Here is a 20,562-nt window from a genome sequence, read left to right as displayed (position 1 = left end):
TAATTTAATGATTGGAACACTTGGGAGCTTTTTCCAGGGCACCAAAACTCCTAACATGGTTTATGAATTTTGCTGCACTCGACTGACTGTTCCCAGCTGTTGTGAAGCCTTTACCAGCTCCCTCAGCAATCCCACCGCCGGACTTCACAGATGCGGGCTTAGTGCTTGGTCCTAGGATGAAGCTCTCTCTGATTATGATAAAAGGGCAGAAATAAGATTGGCCTAAGATGGGCAAACACTACAGTAAATATGGACTAGTCATTTTGAGATTACCCTAGGATAAACCAATAAATAAATAATTCTAAATAAATTCTTATTTAGAGAAGTCCTTGAACCTAGAATCTGGGCATGTCCAGAATTACACACAAAGACCAGATAGGGCTACAAAGTAAATGGAACGGGAACTGTGAAAGCAAAAGTTGTTTCGATTGCTTCTTATGGAGAAGAAAGTAATAATGGTCATTCGTGGGTTAAGCTGTGGAAATCTAAAGAGGTTCCTTCGCTGACTCGGGGCACACACCCTGCTCTGAGAGAGCTTTGTAGGGACAGCAGGCATCACCCCCACTACAGAGAGGAACACTTCATTGATTTCTTTTCTCTCTCTTTTTCTGACCTTGAGAATTTTGCCATACTCTGTTTGTATTCTAAATATTATTAAATTATGGGAGAACCCTACAAATAATATTAATATTTATTATTAAGCTGTTTTAAGAAGCTGAACATATGTCAAAAAGAAGACCATTCATGGCAGAGTTCCAGAAAGCACTAACCTGAATGATTCATCCCTAGCCCTGTCAGATGACCTTGTCTTTGCCAAAATGTAGCAATTAATATTCCCTCCAAACTCTGGAATAGCTAGAAGCTTCTAAAAAGTGTTGCTATTTCCTTAGGAGCTTTGAATTGTTCTAGTACTGGTGAAAGTTATTTTGGGCTCATTCTGCTCTTGTCCAATCTGGTCTAATTCCAGATAAGGAAAAGATGCTGAAGTCAAAACACAATCGGTTAAGATTTCTTTTCTAGTTGCGTTTGACAAGCATGACAGGTTTTGGGTTATATGGTGTTTTAACCAGTTTTCCATCGATGTGACAAAATAACTGAGGAAACCAACTTAAAAGGAAGAGATGTATTTTGGCTTGTCTGAGGTTTCAATCTGTTGTCCATTGTCTTTGATGCTTGGGGTCAGTGGGGTCAAGTGCATGACGGAACAAAGAACAAAGTTACTCACCTTATGATGACCAGCTATTGTTGACATGGGAGGAAGAAGCAATGTCCCAATGTCTCCGTAGGACACACATTTAATATTAAGAAATTATTTTTTCCATCAGACCCTACTTCCTAAAGGTTGGTTCTGCCATCTCCTGATAGCACCACAGGTTGTAGACGGAGACACTTCCAATTCAAACTATATATAGCAAATGGCCAACGGATGAGAACTTTGAACTCAAGGGGACAGAAACAATCTCCACCCCCCAAAAGAGCAAACAAAGAATGGAGGCTTCTCCAAGGCCTGGGAGTCCTCCAGCTTTGGTCAATGTTTCTCAGGCATCTGTCATAGTAAAGATCATTCCAAGAGTCCATGGGAAACTCACAAAGACAATGAAACATGACCTCTGTCTCCAAGGTCTCAGCATGTGAGATTCATGTGGTGAGGCAGGGGAGGCGAGCACATGAACACATAGTGACAGAAAGACCTGATGGGCTATAAAGAGGCATCTCTCTAGATAATTAAGGGGAAAGACTGCTGACTACCAACCAGGACATGCAAAGGTGATACATTTTCACTTTTTCTTACTGTCAATATCTATATTATGGAAATCCAAAATGGCAGAAACACATTTCTGTGTTGAAATGGAATTCTAAAATAAGGACTAATAGATTAGACTATAATTGGTGAGGTCTGTCGATATTTCTAAAAAACTTGAATGAATTCTAAAATACAGCCACATGAGAGTCTTTCCGGACACAGGGATTTTCTATGTCATGTGACTCAAGAGTGAGGAAAATATCTATAGCTGTGTTTCTAGAACATTCTTCTTCCTGTGCCAAGGACTTCATGCAAGGTCAATTCCACAATCCCTCAATGGAGTCCCCCAAACTAAACTAGAAGGAGCCAAATAAAATTTTATGGTCTTAGCCTTGTATTCCAATAAAGGGAAGGAGGGACCAGGTGATCATGGAAGCCAGAATGGATCCAAATAATGAAGGAGCCTCAAACCCACAGAGACTAGAAGGCTACTCTTTATTCTCTCTGGACACCCCTAGTTCTGGAATCTGCCCACTGTGTTCACATCTTACAGGTGTAGAGCATCCTGACAGTAGAGCACACCTGAGTTCTTTACATTGCTCACCACATTGCTTCCTGTGTCATACATACATCTTGATTTTATAATCAGATTCTTTGTGTTTGTGCTCACATGTGTGCAGGTGCATAGTGGGCCCCATGTCATATGTGAACATGTATGTGGAAGTCAGAGGACAACTTTAGATGTTGTTCCTCAAGTACCATCTACCTTGTTTTGATGAGACAGTGTCTATTAATAGCCTAGAGTTTACCAGTTAGGCTAAACCATATGTTTAGCTGTCTTCACCTCTACAATGGTGGGATTATAAGCACACAACCAAGCACAGTTTTTAAGATGAGTTCTGTGCACCAAACCCCCAGGTCCTCACACTAGCATGACAAATGCATTACAGACTAAGCCATCTTTCCAGCTCTGTTGTCAAATAAACTAACCCAGTTGCTAATTCACAATAGAGTTCCTTTAGTATGACAGGTACCATATCCCCTGCTGGGAGATGGCAGTCAATAAGGCCCCTGACCCAAAGATGCAAACTAATATAAGATGTAATTACATGTTGTGAAATGTCATAGGAAAGAGGTTCACAAAGTGCTATGCTAGAAAATGGCAGGAAGAACGTCTCTGAGGAGACGACATTTAAACTGAGCTCTAACACAGAAAAACAACCGCACGAGGGACTAGGAGTAGAATACTGTACGCAGAGATACACTGATGGAATAGGAATATAGAGAGCATAGCTTCAAGGAAGCAGCAGATAGGCAGAGGGACCAAAGATTGGTGAGCAACACTGAGAAGGAAAAAGATGAAAGGGAGGGTCAGAGCAAGCAGGCCAGCAAAAGGACCCAGTTCTATACTTCATTCGATTCTTGGGGTTCCGCCAAGATTTGTGCGGCTCTCCTGGCACCAGTCCCCGAGCTTTGCCTGAGTGGACTGAGCAATGGGAATGACTCACAGGTCACAGTCATGGGCTCGTTCTTCCAGAAACTTCCTGCCCATCATTCACCCCAGCATGACTTCAGATGAGCTATGAGACTCTCTAGGGTCTCCTTCAACTTTGTGTTGGCTACATCTAGCCCTCACTCTGGCTTCCCCAAGAAAATGGAGAGTTCAGTGGGAGAGAATGGTTTGGGTGAGAGGACTTATCACTACCCCTCTTCCCAAAGGCGGGCCAACAGCATGGAGCACATCTGAAAATAGAGCCACAGGGGACAAGCATGGCCTACAGCATCTGAAAACAGAGCCACACTGTCTCGTTATTCTGGCTTCAAGCTTATGCACTTTGGGGAAATCACTTTACCCTTGAGCCATGAATTTCCTGCCTAGAACATAGTTCTAAAAGGGTACTTTCTTGGGTTTCTGTGATCATTGGTGCTCAATCCATGAACTTCAAGTTCAATGAGAGAGACCTTTTATCAAAAAAAAAAAAAAAAAAGAGTGAATAATTGAAGACATTTGATGTCAGCCTCTGACTCTACATGTGCACGTATTCACGCATGCACCAGGTCACAAATACACACAGATTTGTAGTCTCCTGCTGCTATAACTTTGAAACCATGTCTTCATACCTTCAGCAAAGCATGGTTATCCTGAAGCTGAGTGATTTCTTGCCAGCAGTGGTCCCACAATAGACACTGTTACCGTGGGATTCCACATCAGTCTAGTTCAGTCTTAGAGCTATGATGGTCTGGAGCTCCTGAGGACTTCTGCCCCATCAGTTATCACACTTCCATCTTTGACTCTTCCCACCTGCTCCTAAAGACCTATGTGTCTTCACAGGTCTTTCCTCTGTAGGGTCTTGTAAAGACACACCAAAGGGGAGGAGGGATTTGCCTTTTGAAAATCCAGACATTAAAGACCTAGAGAACTTCCTAGAACACACTGGCGCCCTTTAGAGCCCACATAACACTTTCTAAGTTTCTTGCCTGAGTGTGGTCTTGCCAAAGAAGCTGGCCTGAGAAGGGAGATAAACAGCCACAAAGGATGTAAACATTGTGGAAAATTTTGAAAGTCAATGTTCAAGACAAACTATGTTAGGACCTTGTCAGGGACCGATTAGTCATATTTTATACACAAATCCCACCTCCCTTTCTGTATGTTCCACACAGCCATCAGAGATTGCCTTGCAGAAGGGAGAACCTTATCCACTATCTTCCCATTGTGACCCGTAACTGACCTAGCTACTCCAACACCCTTTCTCTGATTCCCAGTGTGGCCCATGTAGCAAGACCATGACCACCTCCGTTTGAGCCTAAACAGAGGCCTCAGGAAATTCCACTGTTGGGATCTTCTCTTGGCCAAGTGCCAGAGAGGCAGTATTGGTTTATGCTACCCAAAATACTGCTGTTTCCTCTCAGTCTTGTGCTTAATTTAAAAGTAACTACAGACACAGGGTAAACACATATGCTATTTTTGTTTCCACCTCCCCTATACACATCCCCTTCTCTTCTAAATGGAGCACTGGATTCCAGCCACCAACATCAGCCCAGATGTTCCGATGACAAACACGAAAATGTTCTGTGTCTGATGAGCGCTGGCTTCAGGAACCTGCCTTCCTGTGACCTTCCTGCCCCACTATTCTCTCAACTGGTTCTCCTAGGGTGAGCAAAGTTTCTCTCCAAAGGAAGCAGTGACTTTTCAGAACAGACATCACATGGAACCTGAACTACAATTTGCACTTCAGCCATCACCATTAAGTTCCTAGGCCTTGAAATCACCTGAGAAAGCTATCCTCCTGACCTTAAGAGCCCAGACAGCTTACAAATGACTAGCACACAGCCCTACCTCAGCAAGTCATTTAGAAATGCTAATTAGCCACACCACGGCTAGGTGAGAAAATCGAAACATGGATAAATCAATAAAATAGAAAGTAATTGTATTATAAAACTATCCTTTTAAAACATTGTCAAGGATATTAAATAGCCATTTCTCCAAGTACATGCACAGAGGGTCATGTTTGAGAGTCTCTTCTAAAGAAAGTGGACATGGCCCCTGGGTTGCTTGGCTCTGACCTACAAGGAAATAGACGGAGTGGGGGGGAACCAGAACCTTTTCAGCTTTATCATGGGGTGCACGAGTTTGGAAGTGGCAGCGTGACCCAGGCCACTATTGACTGAAGGATCTTTTAAGTGGAGGAACAGCTTTCCTAGCCACAGTGCCTCTGCCTTCCCTGAGTCCCAGGGACATCTGTGGGAAGTCTGGACAGGACCTGTCAGGGTTCACTGTGTCTAGAAGCTGAGCTGAGCAATGATTTAAAAATTTGTAGATCACCACCCCCCTCTTGCACTAATTCCATATGTCAGACAAGTTTGAAAAACAACAAATAACCATTACTTTGTGGACATACCTGCCTCCCTACACACACACACACACACACACACACACACACACACACACACACAAATGCAATAAAACAGAGATCAGAGAAATAAAAACAACTGAAACCAACATTTTTTTCCAATTTCTTTACCACCTTCATGCTTTTTTGTTTCCTCCACATGATAAATATATAACAAAATGTCAATATACAAATAAAACGTGTAGCGCAGGTATGTAAGCATGTGGTGGTGAGTAAACCAGACAGCTCACCAGTCCCTGTGCCGTAGGAAATAAATCTTTCTTGAAAACAGAGCAGTTGAATTTGATAACCTCACCAGCGTCTGTGCCATAGCCCAGTTGGAGGACCGCCATTGAAGACATTAACAACACAGAGAAGCTGTTGCTCCTGTTAAAGAACAAGGCTACCCACTTATTCCCCCAACCCTGCCCCCAACCAGGACTTCCCTTTGTTCTTTTGTTTGACACATTTTAAATTCTGTGTAATGCTAGGAGATGAAGGAGCACGGGCTGAAACAGAAAGGGATAAGTGGAACCTAGGCAATTTGGTGACAGATGACAGATGTGTCTGAAGCAACAACACACAGGGCGTATACTCAGCTTCTTGCCCAGAGGGGAAGGTTCAAGTTATAAAGCTAAGGCTTTTGTAAAGGAGGAAAATGTTATGGGGAGCTGAAGAATAACTCTAATGTCTGCAGAACATAAAATATCTAAGTAGCATAAAATGTTGCCGGACAAGAAGGGCATGCCATCAAAGAAATTATAGTTCACATTTTGGATGGAATTATGAGATTAAACAGCTGGGGACCAGATATAGCGCATGATGCATAAACTCTACCAATTATAGTTCACATTTTGGATGAAATTTAAACAGCTGAGGCACTGATATAGTGCTCGGTACACAAACTTGACCGTTTCTTTTCAAATTCAGCTCCTCAGAGGCTTACTCTCAGCGGACTGCGGATTTTCAACTTTATCTTTCCTCATGCGGATGAAGACAACTGCTAAAATTATACCTGAAAAGAGAAAACTTGGGGTGAAACAAGCAGTCTTTAGATGTCCTAACACAGTCACTTACAGGGTCTTGGGAAGGGTAGGAGTGGGAAATGACTTGTGAACCACCATTTGTGTGATTAAACAACGCTTCGTCGTTCTAGTGAGTATAGAGCTCTGGGCATTGGCTCTCTTGGATAAGCAAAGAGGTCATTTGTTATGAGTATATAGGAAGCCTGAAGTTATAACTAACCTGGAGGTTGGCAATAGGGTCTAGAGGCGCCAGTGCTATAACTCCTCTGAGGGAAAAGAATGTGGAAATATGTCTGTCTGAACCATGTATACACCCAAACATTGATGCTAGTTTTTCTTCCTTAGGGAAAAAAGTCTAATCATAACCAGGGAGTTATCAAGACCTGCCTACCTACCTAGAGTCTACTTTCATTGTGCCTACCAAATATGAATTGTTTATGATTTAAAACGGATTTTAAAACAATTTTAACTTCACAGTAAGGGCTCGGCATGCAGCTTACTGGTAGATCAGTTGTCAGATGTGCAGCGTGGGGACCTTCCCCGTAGTGCTAGTCTCTCCTGGGGGACCTTCAGTGGACTGCCTATACATTCTGGTTTCTCTTACTTCTCAGAACTCTTACAGGATGACACTGTGCCTTAATCTCAACTGTCAGAGCCCACTAGGAAAAGTGTGGAGTTACTGTAAGGAAATTGAATTGCTCATCAATAAGCTTACAGAAGTCACCATAGCCAAGAAGACTAGACATTCGAACACTTGCTGACAATCTTGCGATTATTCACATGCCCCCATTCGAAAAGAATAAGGGTACAAAACCAAAAAAGCCCTGTCAATTCTATTTATATATATCTTCAAAACTGCCCATTCTCTAACTTAGAGTAGGATCATGGGAATGAGGCGGTATGAAAAAATTTCAATGTGGTGCATGAGCTTATTCTTCTCAAGGTAGGTAGGAAAAACAATAAAAGGCATAAAGGCCAAAGGATTTAGTAAACAGTATCTCAAAATCTAGCTTTGAGGCTGATAGTTTGCCTTAGTTCAAGGCCAGTCTGGACTACAAAGCAAGTCTCTCTCAAAAGAAGGGTCGCTCACATGCAGCAGATGGCATTCTCAAGGAGGCCAGCTGCTCTCCATGCATGACAGAGGACTGCTCTCCAGCTAGGCGAAGAGTCATAGCCATGATGCTGTGAACTTACTCCAGGTTGTAAAGAAGCAGAGGCCAGAGTTATGAAAATAAATCAAAGGGAAATTCAGCAACATCTCAGGTGTCACAGAATCTTCATTTCCCAGCCTACCCCTCCCTATTCCAACAGGGGCAGAGGGTCAATGCAGGCCTTGCCCATCATGATACCAGTTCTAACAAACTCAGTGCCCGACATAGCGGGTCACAGAGACTAATTTCTTTCTCCTTCATAAGAGTTTGGTAACTCGGCTCAAAATGCAGCAATTTGTGTGTAAAGTTTGATATGGTTACAATCTTAAATGGCCTTCAAAGGTTCCCAATTCAGCATTACTAACAGATGACTTCCCCAAGACAGTTTAAAGATTGTACCCTGAAAGGGAACAGTAGGACCCGGGTCCCTTCCCCCTCCCTCTCTCATTTGTTCCCAAAAGGGAGGTAAGCAGCTTTCCTCAGTAAAGTACCATCTTCCTGTGGACCCCAAAGCAACAGGCCAGTCAGTCATGGACCTCTGAAACTTCTGAAGCCATGAGCCAAATAGAAACTTCTTTAAAATGTTGATTGTCTTCGATATTTGTCACAATAAAGAAGGGCTGGCTAATAAAGAGCCTTCTGCGGGCTGGTGAGATGGCTCAGCGGGTAAGAGCGCCCGACTGCTCTTCCAAAGGTGCAGAGTTCAAATCCCAGCAACCACATGGTGGCTCACAACCATCCTTAACAAGATCTGACTCCCTCTTCTGGAGTGTCTGAAGACAGCTACAGTGTACTTACATATAATAAATAAATAAATCTTTAAAATAAAATAAAATAAAGAGCCTTCTGGTATAAATGTCAGCATGAAAATCCAAGCAAGGAAGTGACAGGAAGACGGGAGCTTCTGATATGGTATCTCTCAACCAGGATACTTGGATGTGATTGGTGACTTGTATTCTTGGTTGGTACCCAAGGCAAGAAACCCCCAGAGCCCCCCTAAAGATGGCATGATGAGCTCACATCTGAGGCTGGGGACAGGAAACCTTGGCTCTGAAAAGTCACACTCACCAATGACCAGAAGTGTGGTCAGAAGTATACCAACTGCCATGCCCACAGTGGGTATCCCATCCTGTTTGCCTGCTGGCCGGAAACAGCTCCCTTCCACACACTGGCAGAAAGTAACTAAAAAGCAGAACAGAGTTCCATACGTTACGTTTTTAAGTGAATAGTTGCAAAAATCCCAATTTAAAGACAAGCATTTCTTAAACTGCACATGGTACCGGATATCCTCCATCACCTTTACAAGGTACCTACCCGATAAGGAGACAATCCCTTCCATGGGTGGCTGCCCCCCATCACTGATGCGGATTGGAATGTCATAAACTCGCTCCTCAAAGCGCGTGTGCCTGGTGGAGAGACTAGCATGTGTACCTGTCAGGACAGGGAGAAAATGAATCACATGATAATACAACTCCAGAACCTTCACTCGGCAGGAATAAAGCTCATTTTTGCACTGTATATAATGAGGCAAATTGAAGAATAGTCTGATATAGGTGATAGTTTGAATAATTTAACATATTTAACATAGTTTTCCATGTCTCTTACCAAGAAAAATGGGCTAACACATCTTTTAACTTCTTCCTTGTCTATTTGCTATCTCCTGCATCTCCTTATTTTATCTTATTTTTTCCTTAAATTTTTTATTATTTAAATGCATTTTATACATCAAACATATTAATAATATTGAGTATTTTGAGAATAAAATAAAACATAAAATTTGTACAAGTTTTATATCCATATCCTATCATACCCTAGAAATATTGTTAATGAATATTTGATTCTATCCATAATTGAGGATCCTATATCTAATGTTGAATACTAAATTGTTTCAAAAAAATACAAAATATTGGGAATTAAGCATAGTAAAAGAGCACAAAATATTAAAAATGGGTCATTAAGAAATATGTTCAAAAGCCCTTATATGATACCACCTAACATAGTGAGAGAGCATTTAAAACACATTGTATATCTGTGTATATTGTCTAACTATAAGTTTACTTTAAAAAGATTATCAGTGTCTCTAGGAGAGAAATTATTTTATCAGTAAATATATTTTAAAAATTTCAAAATAGCAAAAACTCTTTGAAGTTACACATTACGAAAATGCTAATTTCAAGCTCAGTGAGAAAAATTATCAATAGTAATTCCATGATGTGTGTAGAACATGACTTTAATGTTTTCAAATGTTAATGTTCAACAAACAGAATAATTAAAGATATGTTTGGTTGTTATGTCTACCTTTTTATTTCTCATTTTATTAATTTAGATACTGTCTTTGTGCCCTCTTGTTAGTTTGGCTAAGGGTTTATCTATCTTATTGAGTTTCTTAAAGAACCTGCCCCTGGTTTTGTTGATTCTTTGTATAGTTCTTTTTGTTTCTACTTGGTTAATTTCAGCCCTGAGTTTGATTATTTCCTGCCGTCCACTCCTCCTGGGTGTATTTGCTTCTTTTTGTTCTGGAGTTTTCAGGTGTGCTGTCAAGTTGCTAGGGTAAGCTCTCTCCAGTTTTTCTTTGGAGGCACTCGGAGCTATGAGTTTTCCTATTACCACTGCTTTAATTGTGTCCCATAAGTTTTGATATGATGTGTCTTCATTTCTATTAATTTCTAGAACTCCTTTCATTTCTTTCTTTATTTCTTCCTTGACCAAGTTTTCATTGACTAGCACATTGTTCAGCTTCCATGTGTATGTGTGCTTTCCATTGTTTTTGTTAGTATTGAAGAGGACTTAGTCCGTGGTAATCTGATAGGGTGCATGGTATAATTTCAATATTCTTGTATCTCTTGAGGCGCGTTTTGGGATCAGTAATATGGTCAGTTTTGGAGAAGGTACTGAGAGGTGCTGGGAAGAAGGTATATTCATTTGCTTTAGGATGAAATATTCTATAAATATCTGTTAGATCTGTTTGGTTCATAACTTCTGTTTAGTTTCACTGTGTCTCTGTTTAGATTCTGTTTCCATGATCTGTCCATTGATGAAAGTGGAGTGTTGAAGTCTCCCACTATTATTGTGTGGGGTGAGATGTGTGGTTTAAGCTTTAGTAAAGTTTCTTTTATGAATGTGGGTGCCCTTGCATTTGGAGCATACGTGTTCAGAACTGAGAGTTCATCTTGGTAGACTTTTCCTTTGACCAGTATGAAGTGTTCTTCCTTAGCTTTTTTGATGACTTTTGGTTGAAAGTTGATTTTATTCGATATTAGAATGGCNACTCCAGCTTGTTTCTTGGAACCATTTGCTTGGAAAATTGTTTTCCAACCTTTTACTCTGAGGTAGTGTCTGTCTGTGTCACTGAGGTGCGTTTCATGTATGCAGCAAAACACTAGGTCCTGTTTACTTATCCAGTCTGTTAGTTTATGTCTTTTTATTGGGGAATTGAGTCCATTAATATTAAGAGATATTAAGGAAAAGTTATTGTTACTTCCTGTTATTTTTGTTGTTAGAGGTGGAATTATGTTTGTGTGGCTATCTTCTTTTGGGTTTGTTGAAAGTAAAATACTTTTTAGCTTTTTCTAGGGTGTTTCCCTCTTTGTGTTGGTGTTTTCCATCTACTATCCTTTGTAGAGCTGGATTTATGGAAAGATATTGTGTAAATTTGGTTTTGTCATAGAATATCTTGGTTTCTTCATCTATGGTAATGAGAGTTTTGCTGGGTATATAGTAGCCTGGGCTGGCATTTTTGTTCTCTTACGGTCTGTATGACATCTNCCCAGGATCTTCTGGATTTTATAGTCTCTGGTGTAATTCTGATAGATCTGCCTTTATATGTTACTTGACCTTTTTCCCTTACTGCTTTTAATAGTCTTTCTTTGTTTAGTGCATTTGGTGTTTTGATTATTATGTGACAGGAGGAATTTTTTTTCTGGTCCAGTCTATTTGGAGTTCTGTAGGTTTCTTGTATGTTCATGGGCATCTCTTTCTTTAGGATACGGAAGTTTTCATCTATAATTTTGTTGAATATTTACTGGCCCTTTAAGTTGGGAATCTTTGCTCTCTTCTATACCTATTATCTCTGGGTTTCATCTTCTCATAGTGTCCTGGATTTCCTGGATGTTTTGGGTTAGGAGCTTTTTGATTTTTGCATTTTCTTTGACTGTTGTGTTAATGTTTTCTATGGTGTCTTCTGCACCTGAGATTCTCTCTTCTATTTCTTGTATTCTGTTGGTGATGCTTGCATCTATGACTCCTGATGTCTTTCCCAGGTTTTCTATCTCCAGGGTTGTCTCCCTCTCCCTTTTGATTTCTTTATTGTTTCTATTTCCATTTTTAGATCTTCAGTGGTTTTGTTCATTTCCTTCGCTGTTTGATTGTGTTTTCCTAGAATTCTTTAAGGGATTTTTTTTTTTTTTTTTTGGTTTCCTCTTTAAGGGCTTCTAGTTGTTTACCTGTGTTCTCCTGTACGTCTTCAAGGGAGTTATTTATGCCCTTCTTAAAGTCCTCTATCACCATCATGAGAAGTGATTTTAGATCTGAATCTTCCTTTTCTGGTGTGATGGTGTAGACTTGCTATGGTAGGAGAATTAGGTTCTGATGATACCAAGTAACCTTGGTTTCTGTTGCTTATGTTCTTTTGCTTGCCTCCCACTATCTGGTTATCTCTAGTGCTACCTGCCCTCGCTATATCTGACTGGATCCTGTCCTTCTTGTGATCCTTGTTGTGTCAGAACTCCTCAGAGTTCGACTGTCTCTGTGATCCTGTGATCCTGTGATCCTGTGATCCTGTGATCTTGTGATCCTGTGATCCTGTGATCCTGTGATCCTGTGATCCTGTGATCCTGTGATCCTGAGATCCTGGGTCTGTCAGAGCACTTGGAAGTCAAGCTGCCTCTGGGACCCTAAGATCCGAGTGTGGTCAAGCTCCTAGGATCCTGGGAGCATTGTGGTCCTGCGCATGTGGAGCTTCTTCTGGGTGTTGTAGTACTGGCTGTGAAGTTGAACAGGAGTCAGGGAGGGTGGGACATTCTTGTTTTGTTCCTGATTTTAGTGAGAATGCTTCAAGTTTTTCTCCATTTAGCATGATGTTGGCTGTGGGGTTGCTGAATGCTGCCTTTGTTATAATGAGCTATGTCTGCTGTATTCTTAGATTCTCCAGAATTTTTACCATGAAAAGATGCTAGATTGTGTCAGTTGCCATTTCTGTATGTAATGAGATGGTTATAGGTTTCTATCCTTGAGTCTACTTATATGACACTAACTGATTTACATATGTTAAATAATTCCCCAGATCTCTGGAATGAAGCAGACTTGATTTTGGTGGGCAATGCCTTTGGTGTATTCTTGAGTTTGATTGATTTCCAAGTATTTTATTGAGAAGTTTTGTGTCCATGTTCATCAGACCTTATTGGGGAGGGGGAGGTCTTTGGGGAGTTTTTTTTTTCATCATGGTAATATTGGATTCATAGAAAATGGAACATTTCCAATTTTTAAACCTTTTATGAGAGCTGGGCAGTGGTTGCACATACCTTCAATCCCAGCACTCAGGAGGCAGAGGCAGGCAAATCTCTGAGTTAGAGGCCAGCCTGATCCTCAGAATGAGTTCCAGCACAGCCAAGGCTACACCGAGAGATCCTGTCTCAGAAAAAAAAACATGGAATAACTTGAATATTGGTGTTGGTTCTGAAAAAGTCTTGTAGAAGTTTGTGCTTGGGTCCATCTGGTCCTGGACATTTTTGTTGTTGAAAGATTTTTTTTTATTACCTCTGTCTCATGTGACATTAGGGACCAGATTATTTATTTTACCTTCATGTAGCTTTTGTAGGACTCATGCCTAGAAATTTCTTTTTGATTCCAGTCTGTGGGAAAAGTTTTTTCCAAGTATGCCTTTGCGATTCTCTGAATTTCCTAAGTGTCTGTTTTAATGCTTCCTTTGTATATCTAATTTTATTAGTTTAGATCTCCTCTTTCTTTTGGCTAATTTGGTAAAAGTTCAATCTTGTTAGCTTCTCATTTCTTTTGTTGATTTCAGCCCTGCTTTTGATTATTCTTGCCTGTCCTATTTCACTTTTTATTCTTTATGTGTATGGTGGTTTTTCCTGCATTTATATCTATGCATCACATTCACACAGTAAACACAGAAGCCAGAAGTGACTAATTGGATCCCCTGACATGGGAGTTACAAAATGTTGTAAGCTGCCACATAGGTGCTAGGAACAGAACCCAGGTCCTCTAGAACAGCTGCCAGTGCTTTTGATTGCTGAGTTGTCTCTTTAGCCCATCTTCTTGTCCACTTGGGGGGAGGGAGGTAGTGGACATAGGTTTTTTTTCTCTTTTCCAAGGACTTTGAGTACATTGATTCCTTTTGTTTTTTTTTTTTTTTCATTGTGCCCCATAAATTTTTGCATGTTGTGTTTTCTTTTTCATTTAATTACAGAAATTTAATTTTTTTCTTGATTTTTTTTTCTTTACCCAACTAGCATTTGGTAATGTGTTTAGTTTCTGTGTACTTTCTCTAGTTTCTGTTGCCATCAGATTCATCAGATTCCAGCTTTGCTCCATTGTGGTCAGACAGAATGGAGGATGTGATTTACTTTGCATCCCAATATGTAGTTAATTTTGTAGAAAGTCCTGTAGGATGCTGAGAAGAATGTACATTCTTTAGTGTTTGGATGGAACATCCTCTTTTGCGTTCATTGGCGATATGATGACATTTAATTAGAGAGTTTTTCTGAATGACCTATCTATTGATGTGAGTGGTATTGAATCTACATACTATCACTGTGTTGGGATAAATTTGTGATTTTTAGATCTAGTAATATTTGTTTTATAAAATTGGGTAGCCCTGTTGCATATTTAGAATTGTAAGATCTTCTTGATGGATTTTTTTTCCTTTAATGGGTATGAAATATACTTCCCTATCTCTTTTGACTAGTTTGGGTTGAAGTCTACTCTGCCAGATATTAGAATAGCTAGGCCTGCTTGTTTCTTAGTTCCATGCACTTGGAATCTCTTTTCAGTCTTTCTACCCTGAGATTGTATCTATTACCGATGAGGAGGCTTGTTTCTTAGAAGCATCACAAAGGTGGACCCCAATCTGTTAGTCTGCTTCTTTTTATTGAAGAATTGAGTTGATTAAAATTCATGATGATTGTTGAATTGTATGTTTTAATTCCTGTCATCTTGTTGATTCTGTGGTATGGTTATTTTCTCAGATGTCTTGATTACTTGTCTAGGTATTGTTTGTCCCTTGTGACATCTTGGGTGTATTTATCCTGCTCTTCAGATTGAAGGATTCCTTCTAGTATTCTCTGTAGAGCTGGCTGGATAGTCATAAATTCCTTTAATCTATTTTATTATGGACAGTTTTGTTTCTCCTTCCATTTCAGTAGGTAGCTTTGCTGGGCACCATAGTATGGGTTAAGAGTTACAGTCATTTAAGACTTAAAATACATGTGGACCTAGTTTATAGATGACTTGACCCTTGTCACATACAACTTTCAATAGTTGTTTTAAATTCTGTGGGTTTTTTTGTTTGTTTGTTTGTTTTTTGTTTTTATCTTTTTTTATTAGATATTTTCTTTATTTACATTTCAAATGTTATCTCCTTTCCTAGTTTCCCTTCTGAAAATCCCCTCTCTCCTTTCCCCTCTCCCCTCTCTCCTGCCTCTGCTCCCCAACCCACCCACTCCCATTTCTGGTCCTGGTATTCCCCTATACTGGGACATAGAACCTTCATAGGACCTAGGGCCTCTCCTTCCATTGATAACCAACTAGGCCATTCTCTGCTACATATACAGCTAGAGCCACAAGTTCCACCATGTGTTTTCTTTGATTGGTGGTTTAGTTCCAAGGAGGTCTGTGGGGTTCTGGTTAGTTCATACTGATGTTCCTCCTATGGGGCTTTCAAACTCCTTCAGCTCCTTGGGTACTTTCTCTAGCTCCTTCATTGGGAACCTTGTGCTCTGTCCAATGGATGACTGTGAGCATCCACTTCTGTATTTGCCAGGCACTGGCAGAGTGGCTCAAGAGACAGCTATATAAGTATCTTGTCAGTAAGCTCTTGTTGGCATCTGCCATAGTGTCTGGGTTTGGTGGTTGTTTATGGGATGGATCCCCAAGTGGGGCAGTCTCTGGATGGTCATTCCTTCAGTCTCTGCTCTGAACTTTGTCTCTGTAACTCCTTCCATGGGTATTTTGTTCCCCCTTCTAAGAAGGATTCTGAACTTCTGGGCTAATATCCACTTATCAATGAGTGCATATCATGTGTGTTCTTTTGTGATTGGGTTACCTCACTTAGGATGATATCCTCCAGATGGCTGTGTTTTTAATCTTCTAACTATAATATGTTGTAAAGAATTTTTTTTTTGGTTCAACTTGTTTGGTCTTCTATAATCCTCTTGAACCTGGATGAACATCTCTTTCTCTGAACTTGGAAATTTTTCTTTTACTGTTTTACTGAAGATATTCTATATAACTTTATTGTGGTATTCTCCTTCTCTTATGCCCATAGTTCAAAGCTTAGTTCTTTTTATATTATCCCAAAACTTTCTCATATTTTGTTCACTTTAAAATTTTTCCCATCATTCTTCCTTCCAACTCTCTATTTGGTCTTCCATCTCTGACTTTTTTTTTTTGACATGATCTGCCTGTTAGTCAGGCTTTTCACTGAGACTCTTATGTCCACTCAGTTGGGTCTTCCTCAAGAATCAAACTCTATACTCATGTCTTAGACAGACTTCCTTACTTCATTCATCTCTTTGTCTTTGAGTTGTTTGAACACAGTTATAGTCCTTATTTTGAATTTTCTATCTGAATATCCTTCTATGTCACTTTTATTAGAAAAATACAAATTATGAAATTTGTATTTTTGGAAGTAGACCAGTTTTTTCATGCTCTTTTTGTTTCCGTATTGGCATTTGTACATCTGGTATTAGTTTGTTGGTTGAGTTGTTCTTTAAGTTGGTTAAACACCTACTATCGTTAAAAAATGTTTTACATATGCATACACACAAATACTTTAAATGGATAAAATTTATAACAGGTTAATAATAATTCTCCTACTGGATATTATAGGATAACAAATAAAGAAACCGGGTACCATGAATAAATTACCTCCTTTTCTGGACCTTTTCTGAACTAGCTAAGCACTAACCTACCATTGATGTAGTCACTCCATTCCTTGGTGTTCAATTATGAAACATGATAAGTCATGCTTCTAACACACTTGTCCACACATGTGCCCAGCAACCAACAGTCACTGAGAGAATGGGAGATACTGTGATACTGCTGCACAGTATAAAAATGAAGCTCTGAACACACACACCAAGAACACGCACCCAAATAATCACGCTGGGAGGAAGAAGCTGCAAGTACCTGAATTATGAAAAGACAAATCTGTAGCGACAGAAAGATGGGCTGTTGTCTGAGAAAAACAGGGTGGGCTTAATGAGGTGGGCAAGGGCAATAAAAAATAAGGTAAGGAAAAGCTTGAGAGTGGCAAAATAGTCACTTGATTGTGTTAATATGACATGTGTATGTGTGTTTATCTGTGTATATATGCATATATGTGTGTGTGTGAATTCTTGCAAAGTTGTATACATTGATGAAATATAGCATATAGTAAGTTTACTGTATGTTACTTGTTTCAATATAAATACATAAAATGTGCTTCTTAGCTCGCCTGGAAATTTACAACTGATGTTCAAATTATTCATCTATCCATGTACACCAACCAGGATGCTGTGGTGTCAAGCTTCCTTTTCACAAAGCCTGGGGCTTTGAAGACTTTCCTTGTGTGCTTCCAGAGCATGACCTGCTTTCTTGGAACACGAAGAAAACTCTGGGTGAGTTTACAAAGCCCACCAAGGCACATACACACACTAAGTAATTCCTTCATCCACCATTGATTTTTCTCATTGTACATTTGATAACTCACCATTGATTTTGGAAACTTCCCAGTCATTTTGTAAGCTTTCTTTGCCAAGGGCAAATGTAAACTTGGGCCTCCGAAGTGACTGCTGGTCATCGTCAGTGGCCTCGAAGATGAGGCTCCCAGGGGCACTGAGGGGATGGCAGAAGAACAAGCCTGTGTAGTCCTTAGCTAGGCGAGGGGGGTTGTCATTCACATCCGTGAGGGCAAGGTGGAAATCTGCTGTAGAACTCAGAGAGGATCCACCTAAGGAATTGAAGGGTTAGAATATAATTCTAAGTAGTATGGGCCATCCTTTACATGGAATCATGTTTCTCTTTCCTTAAAAAAAAATCAATATTTAAGTAGTTAGGTCTATTAAAGTGGTAGAAGGAAGTTTTTAGAATTAGACTTAATTTTAGTACTGCTTAAAATGTTTAAATGGAATCAACAAGATGACTCTGTGGGTAAAGACACTTGCTACCAAACTTGGCAACATGACTTCGATCCCTGGAAGCCACATGGAGGAAGGAGAACTGACTCCCATAAATTATTCTTTGATGCACTTCTGTACACACACACACACACACATACACACTCACATGGGCACACACACATGCAAATAAATACAAAAAAATATTTTAAATGTTTAAATGATAATACTAACCAGGTGTGTGTGTGTGTGTGTGTGTGTGTGTGTGTGTGTGTGTGTGTGTATCTTCAAAACAACTCTGAACTTTACATAGGAGAAGAACGACACTCAAAGGTTGTGTGGCCTAGCTCAGTTCACAGAGCTAGTGCACAGTGGAGAGGTCCCTAACAGCCACACCCTTGATCACTTCCCACTGCCTTCTGCATCCTAACTCAGTCTTCTAAGCTTCACCTCCTCAGCTGATGAAGCACATGGCTGTGTGAAGATCTTTGTGGAGCTCTCACATACAAAGAGAAAACAGCAAATGGTTGCACAAATGTCCTGTCATGCGATAGTGATGAAGACCATGTCCTCTTCATTACGACCCATGGTAGCTGTGCGCTCTTGGGCAAATTAATTTCTCAATGCCTTGGTTTCTTTGTACACAAAGTATGGTCAATAACAGAAGTGCACAGGAGGCATCCAGTGTGGTACAATCGACCCTGACTGTCCCTGCCTGACCTTACGCAGACATTGCTTTGATGGCTGGCCTCTACTTGTGTTCCTGCAAACTGTTTTATGACTCCTGTTTTGATTCCAGGAAGCCTTGTTTTCTTGATTTTCTTCACAGCAACTTTTATGTCTCTGATTGTTCTTAAACCAAAGATGAGTCCACTGATGTCTTTGAAGTTGTTTGGTCTATTAACATTATTATTCTTATTATTTTGGTGCCAACAACTGAAAATGGAACAGGTTTTTGGCTCACGGTCGCAATCCATGAGATTTCTAAAACATGAAAACTTAAAACTGAAACACTTAGAAACTTGTGCAAAGTGAAATGTCGATTGTCCTCAGATCAAGGAGAAGACACAGTATCAAGGTTTAGACAAAAACCTCCCTTGGACTTGCTGGGAGCTTTTAAATCACCAGTTAAAATATATACATCCTGATAGCAGAATGTGTAGCAGGCGGCAGAGACTGAGCTGTCCGTGTCTCAGCAAAGCTTCATCTATTTGTACATCCCTTCCAATAATAAACATCTTTGCTGGAGTTGAACTGAACTATGGTCATTTTGGTTTTCTCCATTTTTTTCCCATACATTTTTATGATTCCTTTCTCTGTTCCCCATGTCTGCCTCTAATTTGGGGCTTTGTATTTTTAAAGTTTATTATTTTTTTTAGTCTAAAACTGTATTTGTTTGATAGTAATTAGTTTTGCTCTCATCTTTTTTTTTATAAGCCAAGCAGATATATTACTAGCTAATTAGAGTCCTTGATCAGCACAAGATCCACAGAATTCCTACTGCAAGATGGAAAATTCCATTTAAAGACACTCGATGTTTTAATTAGCAGCCTTATTCCTGGATACCATATCATTGCTGTGAGTTTATCTTTATTTTAATCTGATAATTTTTCTGGAACTCTGTGTTAAGAGCCAGTAGACAACTTGTATCACAAATGAAATAAATAGGATGCAAGGTTTTTGCAAAGATGGTCCAAACATCCTGGCATATCTATGCAATTGTCTTCCCTTTCAAAGTTTATCTTGCCTCATCGAAGCGGCAGATACCCAGGTTCAGATACCTGCTGAATCAGAACCCCCAAGGAACTGAAACTCCCAGTTTCATTAGCGCACAAGCGTTCTTGCAGACAGCATTACATAAAATGTTTTGTGCTCTAAAAAATGCATCACGCCTTTAATCCCAGCACTCGGGAGGCAGAGGCAGGTGAATTTCTGAGTTCGAGGCCAACCTGGTCTACAAAGTGAGTTCCAGGACAGCCAGGGCTATACAGAGAAACCCTGTCTCGAAAAACCTTAAAAAAAAAAAAATGCATGAGCGCCAAGGGTCTCTGCAGGTCACTAGTGTCTGGCTTAGGAGAAGCCCCCAATCCCTTTAGAGGAGGTAGAGAGGGAGGTTAGCTAGGGACTCTAGAACGTTCCAAGAAGTGGCTCTAGTTCCTCCAGAAAACCAGTGCAGACAGCAACCCTGATAATCCTCCAACCTCAGGGGAAACTCTGCCTAGTTGAAGCACAGACTGGCTCAAGTGTTCTCTAACACAACCACGAGGGATGGAAAACACACACTCACACACACACACACTCACACACACACTCACACATACACACACTCACACACACACTCACACATACACACACTCACACACTCATACACTCACACACACACTCACACATACACACACTCACACACTCATACACTCA

General features: G+C 40.2%; 1 protein-coding gene across 1 annotated transcript in view; it reads right to left on the bottom strand.

The window, feature by feature from the left end:
* Positions 1 to 5,725: 5,725 nt before the first annotated feature.
* Cdh17 (cadherin 17) overlaps positions 5,726 to 20,562 on the bottom strand; it is a 63,362-nt gene continuing 48,525 nt past the window's right edge. The window contains exons 15-18 of the mRNA XM_021222321.1: positions 17,739 to 17,978; positions 9,125 to 9,241; positions 8,879 to 8,992; positions 5,726 to 6,649 (exon numbers count right to left, since the gene is read on the bottom strand). Of these exons, the coding sequence (XP_021077980.1) occupies positions 6,561 to 6,649; positions 8,879 to 8,992; positions 9,125 to 9,241; positions 17,739 to 17,978 (560 nt within the window). The 3' untranslated portion in view covers positions 5,726 to 6,560. The remainder of the gene's footprint in view (positions 6,650 to 8,878; positions 8,993 to 9,124; positions 9,242 to 17,738; positions 17,979 to 20,562) is intronic.

The sequence above is a fragment of the Mus pahari genome, chromosome 22 (genome assembly GCF_900095145.1).
Source record: "Mus pahari chromosome 22, PAHARI_EIJ_v1.1, whole genome shotgun sequence".
In the NCBI taxonomy this organism is placed as follows: Eukaryota; Metazoa; Chordata; class Mammalia; order Rodentia; family Muridae; genus Mus; species Mus pahari.
Note: the sequence above shows the minus strand (reverse complement) of the source record. Positions and strands in the feature narration are given on the sequence as shown.